The 15368-nt window shown below is 49.3% G+C and overlaps 1 protein-coding gene across 2 annotated transcripts in view; it reads right to left on the reverse strand.

The window, feature by feature from the left end:
* GALNT14 (polypeptide N-acetylgalactosaminyltransferase 14) overlaps positions 1-5005 on the reverse strand; it is a 100915-nt gene extending 95910 nt beyond the window's left edge. Inside the window, exon 1 of one of the 2 annotated variants that reach the window (XM_026794470.2) lies at positions 4394-5005. In XM_026794470.2, the coding sequence (XP_026650271.1) occupies positions 4394-4522 (129 nt within the window). In that variant the 5' untranslated portion in view covers positions 4523-5005. The remainder of the gene's footprint in view (positions 1-4393) is intronic. The other variant, XM_005488462.4, reaches the window with a different exon arrangement.
* Between the last annotated feature and the right edge of the window lie 10363 nt (positions 5006-15368).

Genomic DNA, 15368 nt, shown 5'->3' on the forward strand with positions numbered 1-15368 from the left:
GCAGTGGGGCAGGCAGTGAGGCTGCTGGGCTTCTCCACATCTCCCAGGAGCCATTCCCCAGCTGCCTTTGAGCACACTCAGAAAGGAGATGTTGCATTGCAAACACTAGTACAAGTCAAGTAGAACAGGTCATTCTTTTTAATAAAGGAAACTTTTCCTCTGTAGCTTTTCTCCTGCAGTCAAGCCCGTCACAGACCTGCTTTCCCTCCAGAGGCTGTCAGCTGTGCTTCAGCCATTCATCAGAGGGAGCAAGCTAGCATGCAGGAAGGAATGAAGGGAAATAAAATCCTAAACCAAACAAAAACTAGATTTTTTTTTTTAGTCCTGCACATTGCTGGACCTGAGTGTGGGAGCCCAGACCACCAAAAACCCCTCCCTGCTGCAGGGCTCTGCCACACAGCCACTGTGGTCTGATACAGGTGCAGAAAAAGAGATGACCAAGGGTTTATTACTCACCTGCTCATCTCCTGCTCCCTCACAAGCATCCCCAGCCACAGCCGGGCACAGGACACAGGAGCCAGCACACCAGCAAAGCATCGCTGCAGAGCCAGCTACAAGCACTCCTCACAATTAATTTGGTATTTTCCTTGTAATTAATCCCGTGTATCAGTTCCCCTCATTATTCCTTAATGTAATTAAGTTATTAGTTTATATGTCCCCCCCAAAATCAGAGCAGGGGGATGGATCAGAGGGAGGCAGGGGAGATGCCAGGCAGCAGCATGGGGCCATGAGCCCGGGATTACTGGAGCTCATGCCAAGCCCCACCACTGCCTCCCTGGGGGACTTCAGGTGGGTCACTGGCAGCCTCATTTTCCAAGAGGATAAAATTATTCCAATTCCTCTGGAGTCCACGAGAGACAGAAGGGTACAAAGTTCAATTAGCCTCTCTGGGTCCTGGTTTATCCAGCTGGAAAACTGCCGGGACAAGGAGACAGGCTGGAGCTAATTAAAGCTTGCAAAGTGCTTGGAAACCCTCCGCCAAAAGGCAGGGGAGGAGGGAGGATCAACGAGTCCCAGCTGATCCATGACCCCGGGCAGCCCCGTGTCCTCACAGCCCCATCCATCAGGCTGGGCTTCCCTGCAGGCTGGGCTGGGTAAAGCTCCCTGGCAGGGGCAGGCACCCTGCCACAGAGCTCCACTTCCCAGCCAAGTCACAGGACTGCACAAAAGGCAGCAAAAGGGCGACTGTTCTAACAGGGCTTGATCTGCCCCTTGGAAAAGAGAGAAAAAACAACCCCCAAACCCCAAGCAACAGCACTAAAAACAGCACTGGAGGGACTGGTGAAGTTATCCCAGGAACAACTTCATGGTCCTAAACACAGCCAGTTTTGTTCTTCCATGCCCTACCAGCCCTGCAAGGTTGCTACACCTCCCGGCCAGGAGGGAGTCCCACACCCTAAAATCCAGCCCCAACCTGCTGCTGCTGCCCTGGCATGCACCACCAGCAGCTGCAGGCAGCAGGGAGGAGGAGGAGGGAAAGGAGGTGCCAGGGGTTGAGGGAAGCAAGGGCTGGCAAGAAGGGGGGTCCTCTGCCTGCCTACCTGCTGCTGGGCAGCAGCAAGAGATCCACAGAGATGGACTGCAGGGGAATACAAGGGAAAAAAATTACAGGGCAAGGTGAAGCCAAGTTAATTACAACAGACTGCTGCACCCACCTCGTTGGGCATGAGCAGCTCAGGAAAGCTCAGCTACTCCTGCAAGACCTTCCCTGAACGCCTGCCTTCACCAGGTCCTTAAGATGCCAAGCCAGCAGCATGTTTTGGGCAAAGCAAGGACTCAAATACTGCATTGCATCCCTCACACCAAGGTCCTGCCCTTGGAGACCCTGCCCACCCCAGCACAGGACTGCAAGAAAAACATCACAAGCCTTCCTTTGGGAAGCTGCAGCCTCGACCTGGCTCGGGATTTGGGGTAAAGCAGAGGGCAGGGTGCAGAATAAGATAACAGTGATTGATGGGCATCCATGAAGCCAAGGGCAGCAGCTCTGTGAGCTCTCAGCAAGCCCCCAAAGTGCCACAGGCAGCCAGGGAGCTCGGGCACTGCCATCCAGCATGGATGTGTGCTGGGAGCCCTGCTGGGGACAGGCACGGGCAGCAATACCAGCTGGAGCTTAACTGGAAAGGTCTAAAGGTTAAACCTACACAAGGCATGATACACGGTGTGCCCATGTCCACAGAACACAGCTCAACTGGGAGAGAAGGGGGCAGGGAACAGCTTGGAAAATGCTGCCAGGAAAGTTTATGTGGATTTGCTCCATTTCCCCTCTGTAGCTGTCTTACAATGTTTGAGCTGCTGTTAGCAATCCATCACCTCCTCTGGTTTCCCAAGGAATTTGGGAGGACAACCCTTAACTTCTCAAGTTTTCATCAGTAGCAGGCAGTTCCAGTGGCCAGGGCAAGAGGACACAGCACCAGGCTCCTCTCTGGAGCACAGCATTCCTGCCTCTGGTAGCCCAGTCAGAAGTGTTAACTGAAGGGACACCACATCCCCATGCTCATAAGCAGCTTATAAGTCATACTGTTCCAAAGGAGTTTGCAAAGCCAAAAAATTCAATGCATTAAAAAAAAAACCAAACAAAAAACAATCTGCACTTTATGAATCTCAAGGGGATGCAACTGTTTGGATGGAAAATTCAGAAGAAATGAAGGAGAGGCAATTTAAGCAGTCAGATTGCTGGAGTTATGGCAACTTGGCAGTGGCGTCTTCAAAATGTGGGGACAGATCCTGTGTGGCAGAAGTTCCCTTCACCTACTGCGGGAGCCAAGACCAGCCTGTAACAGCATCAGCAACCTACACCCTGAGCTGGGGGAGCCTTGAATGGGAGCAGAAATTCAAAATGGGCTGCAAAATGGCAGCGATTCGGCGGCAGCTGGTGCTAAGCGAAAAGCAAGGTTCATTTCAAGGAGACTATAGTAGCCTCTGTCAAACAGGGGAGGTCTTTTTTTGCCATCTTTACCAATACAGTTCTGATACCGAAGCACAGTTCTAGTTAAGAAAGCCCTCGTCTCCTAACTCTGCTTTCAGTAACTTATTTATTGCCTTCCCCAGCTTAAATAAATAAATAAATGTATAGATAATTATGTCTTTTTGGGGCCTGAAGTCACATAGATTCATTCCCTTCTTCTAGGATTGAAAGATTTACAAAAGCCTGAAGAAACCTCCTCAATCATTTTTATTTAAAAAAACATGGAAAACCAATAATTCCTCAGGATGAAAAAATCAAAGTAAGCTTTATGAGTTCTGACTTATTTTTTTTCTCCAATCAGGTCGTTAATTCAGTTGCTGAGGTGACAGACACAGGTAAGGTGAGACTCTCCAAAGATGAGGCAAACATGTAAAGTTGTCCCATTTTGTGGGCCAAACACTGTTGGGTGTCACTGATGCAAACAAAACGGGATGAGGGCTCACACCCTTCCACTGCCACAATAACCCCAATCTCAGAGTATTTTCAGGAGCTGGGCTTCTAACCCGGATTAATTAATTCAAGATTTACAACAGTACAACTAAGCAGCATCTAATCCATGTCCTTTGGAAAGTTAACCCTCAGCTAAGCCCCAGCCGCTCTCAGCGAGGAGGAGAGGACACGGGAGCCGGAGAGGAGCCGGGACCTCGTTCAGCCGAAGCTCTCGTAGCTCCCCTGCTCTTCGTTTGGGCAGCGAAACTCCTCCGATTCATTCACTCCCTGTGCGCAGGAGATGCTCCTCGCATCTCTGCCGTGCTGTCACTCTGGGCACTCAGACACGGCACGGAAAGCCGCGATTGAATGCACGGGCACCCTCGTTCCAGCCCGGCCAGGGCTCCCAGGGCAGCAGCGCTGCCCGATCCTGCTCTTCCAGCCCCGAACGCCTCCCGCTTTGACCGGGCTCGCCCAGCCCGAGTACGCCGAACACGGACCATGCAAGTGTGCTCCTCTCCGGTCCTGTCAGCCCGGGCAGGACCGAGCCCCTCTCCTTCAGGGCAGAGCCCGGGAGCACGGCGTGACCCAGGGGTAAAGCAGCCGCCGGTCCCCCACCCGTGACACGAACCACGCCTCTGGTTCCCTCGGGGAGCACCGCTCCCCTCGCTCCCCATGGGATGCTCCAAGTTGGCGGCGGGACAAAAGGCCGGTACCGCCGGGGCACCCTCGGTGAAGCGGGGCCGGGGGGCGCGGCTGGGGCTGCCGCTGTCCGAGACCGAGCGGAGGGAGGAGAGGGGGAAAACCAAGCCCGGGGGGTACGGAAAGGGCCCCAGTGCCCCCCCGCAAAGGCACAGGTCCAGTACCGAACTTGAAGGGGAACGCGATGGGGTGGGGAGAGGTCCCGAAAACCGCCGGGAACAACTTCCCCGGGCGGCGGCGGCGGCATCGCGCCCAGGTCCCGCCGGAGCAGCCGCGGCCCCGCCGCCCCTTCCTCACCTCCGGCGTGTGTCCCTCGGGCTCCGGCGCCTCCAACTTCCTCCGCGCCCCGAAGAAGAAGAGGAGGAGGGCGGCGAGCCAGAGCACCCCCAGCAGAGACAGCGCCAGCCGCCGCGTCGGCCGCCTCATCCTCGGCAGGAGCGAAAAGTCCGGCGGGGGCAGCGTGAGGCGCTGAGGGGGAGCCGCGGGCGGCTCGGGGGGCAGCGGCAGCGGGGCTGGCGGGCAGCACGGTCTCGCCCGCCCGCCTCGGAGCCGGCGATGCGAGTCCCGGGCTGTGCATGCTCTGCAGGGGAGGGGAGGGGAGGAGGAACGGGAGGAGGAGGAGGCGCCGGGAGGAGGGGGGCTGGAGCCGGAGCCGCTCGCCGGGAGAGGTGCAGCGCGCAGGCAGCCGGGCTGGTCCCCGGGGAGCTGCCGCTCTGCTCGCTCCGCGCCGGCGGGGAGGCAGCCCCGGGGACGGGGACAGCCAGGGGTGCGGGGGTGTCCGTGTGTAACCGGGGACGCCCATCCCTCTGCCCGGCCTCCCTGAGTGAGCCCGGGCCGCTTGCACGCCAAGGGATGCGCGGGGCTGGGCGAGTTTGGCCCGGGTCGGTCGCGGTGCCCGTCCCCGCCCGACTCCGGGGCGAGAGGAGGCCACCGTTCAACAACACACAGAGGAGGCTCAGACATGATGGGAAGATTAATTTAACCAATTGAAACAGCAGGGGGAATTCAGGTAGGTGGAATTTAATTACTGGATTTGGAAGAGAAGATGTGTGTCTCCAGAGCTGTCAAGAACACTTAAAAAATAAAATCATAATCATCAGCTGTTGGTATTCCGGCAGCAGCTTAGTGCCGGCCGTGGTCCTGCAAGGACGACCCTCAGCTGTCATCCTTGTCCCATGGGGTGTTCCCTGCTGGCTCCATACACAGCCCCAGCATAGCAGGCCTGCCCACACAGGGCAGCCAAAGTGGGAATTACAGGTAAAAAAAACACCTAACACAACTCCAGAAAAGAGCTGTCTCACCCAGCTATCCCTGCTCACCTGCCTGAAGCTGCTCCTCCGATCTCGCCACTGACAAGTATTACATGAGCTGAGCAAACCTTTGCAGAAGACATTAGAAAATAAATTAAGTATTGGAGCAGATGTGAGTCATTCATGTTAGTGCAAAAACTATAGAACAAACCCCATAAAAACAGGAATCCATGCATAAAGTAACATATGGAATGAAATAGAGATAAGATGTCAAATGCTGGAAAGTCCAATGCACATGTTGTAAACAACCTCTCCTATGCATTTCCCACACACTTCTCCTGGCTTTATTATTTCCTGCAGTTGTTTTCTGTCACTTGCTAATTTATCATTTGCAATCTTCATCCTCTGTCCTCCTCTGATTTATTTCCAGGGCTCAATAAGCCCTTCTCCCTAACATAATCCGTGCCTCTCAGGCCCAACATTCACAGAAAGATGCCCAGATAAAAATTTCATTAGCATCCACAAAAAGGGACATTTCTCTTTCTTTGTTTTAAAACTGTGTGACTTTGAAACACCTTTACCAGAAGCAGGAAATCCAGGTCCATCATGCAGTGAATTTGAACTTTGCTTTACAGCCAAGCAACAGAAGAACTAACCAGGTGGGAAGAGGGCAGAAAGCTCTCATGCCCTGGTGAGCCACCAACCTGAAAATGCAACCTGTTCCCACAGCATGCATAATTTCTCATGCCAATTAACCTTCCTCAGCCCCACGTTCAGGGTACCTGGACCATCACACTGCACCTCTGCCACCATGAGACACCTCTGCCCAACCTAGCTGGGACCTACAGGTGCTGCTCTCTCCCCAAAGTGCTGCCTTATGCTTTTTCCTGACAGCCAAGGTAAAACACCTGAGCAGCTTTCAGCAGCTGAGGCACATCAGTGATAGCTTTTACGTGGCTTAGAGATATTTTCTTGCCTTCCTGCTGTTGGGACAGACTGGTTTCTACCTCTCACATACCTCCTTTGGATCAGGAATGGCTTTCTGACCAAAAAGATCACCTTGCCACAAGTAGAAAATAGCCACAAGTATTTTCCTGCCTGGGACAAAGTGACCTTGGCTGCTGGTAAACAGTGTTCCCCCAACACATTTTCAGAGGGTGCTGAGTTTTTCATACCAGACCTCCCTCTGTGCAAGGAGAGTTTTTCCAGATAAAGGCACCTGGAGGGTGTTATCATTCAAAGCTGGATTAAAAACCTTGTCTTTTTTGTAGGTCAGGCTTTCAGGGGAAGCTATTACAAAATACAGAGGGGAAGTATAGAAAATATCAAGGAAATACATTACAAATTAGATTACAGGTAAGGTAATAAATAGGACATACCTGACAAAAATGCAATCAGATAATGCTTTTCTTATTACCTTGAGAAACAACTCCCTCTGCTGAGGGAAAGCTTCACTGGCAGGGCTCGGTGCCGTGATGGATAACTCGCTGTTATCCCGGAAAAGGGCTGATGATTCCCTGCTGGCACTGCCACCATTCCAGCCAGGGGGGGTACACTGCAAATCCCAGCTCTGTGCAGCCTTCCCTGTGGAGGCAGGAGCCCCCAGGAGCTCTGGCAATGCATCATTCTCAAGGAAGGATTTTCCTCCTGACCGTGTGCCTGTGTGCTGGGACAGATAATATGTCAAGCAGATGATGGAAACTGCTATTTAAACAAGAATACAAATCTGGAGGTTCAGAGACTTGTATAAAAAATAATAATAATAAAAAAAATCTTCTGTTGCATTATTGACCCATATCTTTCCCGTTTCTCTAATATTTTTATCTGCCAATCTCAGCTGCTTCACAAGTGAGGTCCATAATGTATTACCTGTTTCCAACACAAGAAAATTTACAGGCAGTACAGCAAGAGACAGAAAAACACTCTAGGAAATGGGTGGCTGGCATTTGTTGGTATCAGCGGTGAAAAGCTGATGAAAATGATTTCTTTGTGAAAGGAAAAATATTTTGGACATGATTTCTGAGTGGGAAGGGGACTCTTCACAATCACAGCTTCAGACAATGGCCCTTCAGGTCCTTTGAGGAATGGGTGGAAGGGGAAAGTGGCTTCCTTGCTGTTTCAAGGACATGTGTAAAGCATATTTCAAGGAAATCTAATCTCACTGGGTCTACAAACCAGCTGGACACTGCTTCAGTGCAGTTTTTACTAGGAGTACTCTGGGTTTGTGTTCAGTTCACATCTGAGATTCCATTCACAGAATGCTTCTTTTCCAAAAGGATCACAAATACTTTGCAGTTTTTTCTCAGAAAGTTGAAAGGGGCTCCAACAGAGTCGAGAAGTGATCAGAGGAAAGGATCAAAATCCACCCCCAACTTGGGGATATTGAGGAGTCTCAGCTGAACATGGGAGGTTATTGTAAGATTGAGGAGCTCCACTGAGCTCTGGATTGAAAGGGGCTTCTAGGACAGAGCTCCAGTGCCAGGGGAAGATCTGGATCAGGCAGGGGTAGCTTTAACCAGGAGTCTGGTTCAACTTGGTGTGGCCCAGCACTCAGTGCTGTTCATGGCAGTGCACCATCCCCATGAAGAAGTGCTGCCTCCAGTAGCACATATATCAGAAAGACTCTGCAAAAAAATAAGACATCAGCATTTGAAAGGGTCAGCATGGTAATAGGTGGTTATACAGGGGGCTGGATTTCATTCAGTGGTGCATCCTCCAGGCTCAGGGGAAGATGTTCATTCAGAGGTTTCTCTCCCACCCTGGCAGAGGGGGTGTGCTGCTGTGCTCCCAAATTGCTGTTCTGGCAGGTGCTGAGCACTGGCCTGTTTCAGCAGGAGCCCAGCTGTCCCTGGTCACCAGCAGCAGAGGTGCCAGCCTGGGTGCAGAAGAAGCTGCAGGACAACAAGCCAGCACCTGCCCTGGCCCAGCAGCACCCCAGAGCCCCAGCCTGCTCCCCGAGATGACTCAGAACCATTTGATACCCCTCTGTGGGTGGAGCTGTGCTTCAGATGTGAACAGTCGTGTCAGGGACTTCCATATTTAATATGGGAACAAAATTTCCTTTTCCGACCTGTAGCTGTTCAAAAAGCCTCCGGGTCACTTGGTCAGTGTTAGGAGAGGGAGGGCAGAAGTCCCTTGCACAGGAGCAAGGAGGTTGTTGCTTTGCCATGGGGGTCCCCAGCTCTGCAGCACTTGACACCACCGTGCTGTGGCCCTGTGGAAAGCTGCTGCAGGGGTGCAAGTGTGTGCTGAGCTGATGGTTCCTACCCACAGCTAAATCTCACACAGCCCTCAGCATTGTGAGGGCAGCCAAGGCTCTCTGCCACCTCAGGCACTGCTCTGCCATCTCAAAAAACAGCGTTCATGATGGCTGTTGAAGATAATGTGAACAGTATTCCACACTTTTTGTGGCAGGAAAGATCTGCCTTTGTTTTTGTGCTGTAACAGAAGCCAAAAAAAATCAGACCAGTGCTTATATGAAAAATGTTCTCTCTGTGTGCCCTTGGAGAAAACCAAACATGTTAGAGAGAGAGCTCTGGCCTAATACCAGGAGAATAGTAAGTTAAAGTATTAAAAAAACAAAACCAAAACTTTTTTATTGGCTGTCTCCTCTCCCTTGCTGAGGTAACAGAATTGTAGCTTGTCCTACATCTGCAGTTTAAATGGGAGGGTCAAACATGAAGCTGTGAAGCACTCACCTTCTCCTCTAGGGTGATGATATTGCTGTGCACCTCCTCACCTACTGCTGCACTCAGAAAGGGAAGTGCAGGAGTTCCTGCAGGCTTTTTGCCACTATCAGTGTTGCAAGCAGATCTCTTTCAGTACCTCTGAAGGATTTTTCTTCCTTTTAATTAAACCGCAAGCATTCTTCTCCAGCAAACTTTCCACGACGGCATCTCCAGTTAATTAAACGTTTAAGCTGTCAGGAAATGCCATGCATTAAAAAAAAAAAATAAAGAGGAGAGCTGCTTTAATAGCATTTGTTAATTGATACTCTCACCAAGTCAGCTGCAGCAACAGAAGCTGCTTCCCAAGTGGATGGGCAAGAGCACACACCCAGACATTTGCCTGCAGCTCCTACAAGTCAGGCTCCCACCTCCAGGCTAGTGTCTGTGGCACTGATGGATGAGGCAGCACTGAGCTCCCTCACCACTGGAACAACTGCAAACACTTCTCTGTAGTGAAATTGGAGGAAGGCTGGGGGAATTCTTGCTTACCTCAAGGTGTTTTCCATTCCCAGCAACTGCAATCAAATGGGCACCCACTTGTACTTGTGTTTCATTCCCATGCTCCCCAGTCCTTGTCTCCATTTGCTGGAGCACAGGTTTTTCTGGACTAGATGCAGCCTTTACTCACAGCATTTCCAGGTGCCCAATGATGCCAATTCAAGCAGGTGTGGGAACAGGGGGAAAAGCAATGGAAATTTGAAGGGAGACACAATGGAAATTTGAAGGGAGACACATTGACTTCAGTGTCTGACTGAGGGACATTTTAGCAAAGAACAGTTCCCTTGACCTGCCCTTCCTCTGGGCTTTATTGCTGCAGTAAAGCTCTCTGGATCCTGTCTGTCCCCAGATGTCTCTGGTGCTTGTTAGTCTCTCCTGATGCTCCTATTTTCTGGGAAAAGCTCCTGGATAAGCAATGGCTGCTGATGCCACAACCTGTTTTATTCAGTGTTTTGGTGGAGTAAGCTGCCTAGCTCCAAGTCACTGTACCACCATCAGTGGCAGGCACTGCAAATGGCCACAGAGGGGTATTTGAGACCAAAGGCAGCAGAGAGAGGGTTTTATGGGCCAAGCTGCAGTACACAATCAATAAGCAGAGCACAGGGCAGGTGAATCTTTACCAGCAGCAGAACCTGTGAGGTCCTGGGCACCCTGCAGCTCTCAGCTCTGGTAAAACCCATGTTCCCAGTGCTGCTGAGACTTCCAGGGAAAGCAGAGCTGCTCACCTGTGCTCCTGTGTGCATTCACACACATGCACACAACCCCCCCACCACCCCCATATCCATCTCTAAAAGCAGAGAACCCTGCCAGAATTCAGACCAAACCCTTTTGTTGCTCTGAATGTGCTAAATCAGTCCTTTTTAGCCAGCTGCAGGACTGTGTCTCTCAGACACATTGAAGCCCAAAATTGTGGTTTGGACAGGTGACACTCAACAGAATAAAGAGCAAGTCATGTGATGGGTGAGAGAACACATTAGCTAAAATAAAGCTTTGTCCTTAAAACACCTTTAATGCCTCTGTCCTTTTGTGTGCAGGTGTTAAGCAGACTTCAGAATTAAATCTCTATTTCTGGGATATGTAAGCGTGGCCCAATGCCAACTGGGATCTAGGCATCTATTAACACAGCTGGCAATATGCAATACTGCACCAGGCACTTCTGGGGAAGGAGGGTTTTCACAGCTGGGTGGAAAGTTTTACCCTCTTCCCCCTATAAAAATTTTCACAGGAAAAAATCCTGACTGTTTATCTTGCCCTTCTCCTGGGGGGCACAAACACTGGAGACAGGGAGCCACACATCACCTTACTTCTTAAGATTTTAATCCCATTATTTAGCTGAGGTGTCTAGGAATAGACATTTCTTCATACACAATCCAATGCTTTAAGCATAAAGACAGGGATTTCTATTTGATCAGGCAACCTCCCTCTCTCAGAACAAAAGTTCCAAGGGGCTGACAACTACAAACCCCACAGCTCCCTGACAAATAGTTAACAAGCAGTTAACTATTTGTTAACTTTTGTACATGTACTCTGTACAAAAAGACAGTAATGTCAATGGCTGTGCTTGCTCCACGTTGATCTTTTCACAGGATCCACTGTGATCTCCTACAGAAAAACACACACGGTGCTAAAAATCCTGCCTACCTACAAGGGAATGAATGGATTCTACCCTGAACGTGCTCAGGTGGATGAACATCTCCTTTCCCATCACCAAATCATTGCTGTTGGTCAGACAGCAAAGCACCAGCTTGCTTCCCCCACTAGGAGGACAAAATTTCAAGGCTGCTGTTTAGAAAACAAAGTAATGTTTAATTGCACACATTTGTTTTGCTGTTATTGAGCAAGAACAAGTCAGAAGCCCAACAGCATTATTTTTCTTTCCCTGCGTAGAACCTCATGAATGCATTCAAACCTGTTAGTGTTTGTTAGTCCCAGAGGGTCTTGTTGAACCAGAATGATCAATAGATGCAAACAGAGCAGGTAAAGAGGCAATCAGGGCCCTAGAAACTTGAAATATTTTCCATTAGGACACCTTAATAACTTCCCCTGAACAAGTATTTCAATGGCTGGTGCTACAAGCAAGGAGACATCCCAGGTAGGAGCAGTCTGGGTGAGACATGTGAGGGATGAAACTCATCTTGATTTTACCACCCAGAGCAAAATGTGCTCTGGACAGCAAGATGTTCTCCAAACACCTTGGGCCATCCCATGCAGGAGAGGCATTTCACAGGAACTTCTGCATCTGGAAGATAATTGGAGGGAACTGCTCCAGCGTTCGGGGTTCTGATCTCCTCGCAGTAATGAGCACACAAGCAGGGGATGCATATGCATGAGAACATAATTAGGAGTGGTAAAACCTGGAAGATTTTCAAACTCTGTGGCAATTACCAACTTAAACACACAAAAAATTAAGATAGCCTTATACCCAAAGGAAAGTTATTATTCAAAGTGCCTTGCCTCATTATAGTTAGCTGGAGCTCAAACAGCAGGCTGGTGAGCAGGGGAGAGCTGCCTTCCATTAGCAGCAGGTGCTCTCCCTGGGATGGAGGCAGGATGCTGGCATCCTTCTGCTCTCTCCCAGACATCTCAAACAGTCCCAGAATGCTTCATGGGAACAAAAATAGAAGGTACAGGGCACACATGACTGGCAGCTTGGCCTCCCCTGTTGCTCTTTGGGCTTCTCTGGTGAAGAGCGCTCATGGACAGAGAGCTATCCTGTGTAAATAGATTCACTAAATAAATGTGGTAATTATACTGAATATTATTCTCAGTAGAAATAGCAGCAGGCAAATGATTTGCATAAGAAATGTGGATTATTCATGTAAATGGATGTGTTATTTGTTTATAGAAAAGATTAAGTCTTGTCTAAAGACCTAGAACTCAGCTATACATAAAAGCAAACACTTAACCAGCCTTTCATGCCTCACTGTGCTCTGCCACCTTTATCAAATTCATCTCTGCAGTACTACCTATGTTTTCCTCATCAGTCCATTTTGCTAAAGCTCAAGCTCAAACAGTGCAGGGGATAGTTCATCTTCTCCAGGGAGCTTGTTTGGGCTGCCACTGAAGAATCTTTAGTGGAATCCAGGCTTTTAATCTTTGTTTCAGCAAGCTGAGCCTAGTGCCAGGAGAAAAAGGAGTGGTTTCTAGGTTTGAAGAGCTGTACAAAAAGTCTGACTTGCAAGAATGACTCCTTTAATTACCCTCTTCCATGTGCTGAATGCAAGGAAGGGCTTGGATCCCAGGCTGGCTATCCTTTCACAGTCCAGAAGCAGCCAGGAGTAGCCTTAGTTTGTGAGGAATAGGGAGGTGAGGATATTCTGTGCAGCCCTCAAGAGCTGGGCTACTGATGGAGACACTGTGTGTCCACCCTCCATCCTGCTCGCCCATGGAGTTCAATGCAGGAGGGGTTGATCTCACTGCAGCCACCTCCTGTTAACATCAGAGCAGCCTCATCCCTCACTGCAGCAATCCCCAGGGCTATTCACCACAGGAGAACACTGGTTTCACACAAAGAGCAGACAGACAGCCTCAGCTGATGCTGCAGGGCCTTCACCCTGCCATTGAGCCCTGCAAAGCAGCCAGCTCAGCTCCAGGACACAGCCTGGGAAGGGCACAGCACCCAGCCCAGCCTCTGAGGAAAGCAGCTTTACCAGCAATCAGAACTTCTCTCTGGGCTTTGTGAACTAAAGGCAGCTCTTCATATATTGCCAACCACATCCTCGGCTGCATCAAAGGAAGCAAAGCCACCAAGTCCAGGGAGGGGATTCTCTCCCTCTACTTGTGAGACTCTGCTCTTGTGTTGTTCCACCTGGAGTACTGAACCATGTTGCAGACATCTTTTTATGAAAATCCTTTCTTTAAAATTTTTTCTTCCTGAGAAGCTGACAGGCCTCAGGAACAAAATGTAAACATTAATTATCTGCTGCTGTGGAATGCAACAGGTGCATCTGTGATTGGTCTCATGTGGTTGTTTGTAATTAACGGCCAATCACAGCAGAGCTGGCTTGGACAGAGAGTCTGAGGCAGCTGCCTTTGTTATCATTCTTTCCTTTCTATTCTTAGCTTAACTAGCCTTATGAGAAACTATTTTCTCTATTCTTTTAGTATAGTTTTAATGTAATATATATCATAAAATAATAAATCAAACCTTCTGTAACATGGAGTCAGATCTACGTCTCTTCCCTCATCCTAAGACACCTGTGAACACCGTCACAGAACCAGCTCTGGGACTCCCAACAAAAGATGGATGTGGACCTGTCAGAGTGAGTCCAGAGGAGGCCATGAAGATGCTCAGAGAGCTGGAGCACCTCTCCTACAAAGACAGGGTGAGAGAGCTGGGATTGTTCAGCCTGGTCCATGGAGAACTTTCCAGTACCTTAAGGGGGCACACAAGAAATGTGGAGAGGGATTTTTTACATGAGCAGGTAGTGGTAAGACAAGGGGGAATGGCTTCAAACTGAATGAGGGCAAGAATTAGACTAGATACAAGGAAGACATTTTTTTCCAATGAAGATGGTGAATCACTGGAACATGTTGCCCAGAGAGGTGGCAGATGACCTGTCCCTGGAAACATTCAAAGCCAGGTTGGATGAGGCTCTGAGTAACCTGGTCTAGTTGAAAATATCCCTGCTTACTGCAGAAGGGTTGGGCTAGATGACCTTTAAAAGTCCTTTCCAACACAGATTATTCTATGATTCTATATACCAGGTCATTGAGGAGAAACATTCTCAGCTGATCTTAACTTTCAGGCATATGTAGCAGCATGGGCCACCAGAGGGTCTGTTACCTCTAAATAATTTGAGAAAGGAAGAATGTCTGCCTTGCATCAGGAAGGGCTTATTTCCTGTCACAGTAAGCTCTCCAGTGACAGCTGTGTCTATCTAGCTCAGGTTCTGGCACCTTAATTCAGCAAAGTAATGTGGACTTCTCAGCTTCCTTCAGCTCCATCGGGTGGTCAGAACTGACAGAAGTTCTTTGATGTTTTACAGATTTAAAGCAACGTTTTTCATAATTTAAAAAGTAGTGTTGAGGAATGGCACCTCCACATGGCCTTACCACCAAGCTTCTCTTGCCATTTTGTATTTTCAAGTACTTGTAAACCATAAAAATAAAAATGAAGAATAAATGGGAGTTCCTTGTACTGGACTCAGCAGTTCGTTCCTGCAGCATATGAATTATTTTCTGGTAATTCATCCCCTAAATTCTTTATGTGCTTAGCTATGTGTTGCTTTGATAGAGTATCTCTTTCTCTTTTTGCATTTGATACAATTAAAGTTCTGCAAAACTCAGCGGTTTAAACTCTTGGAAACTTGTGCACATTGGAAAATATTGATCCATATGGGGGAGGCTGTGAAGTGCCCAAGCCTTGCTCCCACGCTCTGCCCTGCACAAGTAGAAAAGCAAGCTGAAATGGAAATTGAGTTCTCAGTAATGTTCAACTCAGCTGTTCAAAAATAATGACCCTTTCAGACCAAACTATTGTGGAGATGCTCAGGGTTATTCCTCCTGTCCAAATTTGCCTGGTGAGTGTTGGGAGGCTGGGAGTCAGAGTCCCTGAGGATGAGCATCTTAACATCAGGCTGGCATTTCCCCAGCCTCACTGAAAGGTAGGAGTTGTGCACAAGGGATGCATCCAGCATGGACAGTACCTGGATTTCAGAAAAGGGCTCTGAGACGAGCATGGCTCCAAGATAAAATGAGACTTCCAATGGTCTGTGCCACCCCTCTCCTGGGTACAGTCACACCCTGGTTCTGGTCCCACAAGAGCCAGTTCCTGCAGGACTGCAGACATCAGTT

The sequence above is a fragment of the Zonotrichia albicollis genome, chromosome 3 (assembly GCF_047830755.1).
Source record: "Zonotrichia albicollis isolate bZonAlb1 chromosome 3, bZonAlb1.hap1, whole genome shotgun sequence".
NCBI lineage: Eukaryota > Metazoa > Chordata > Aves > Passeriformes > Passerellidae > Zonotrichia > Zonotrichia albicollis.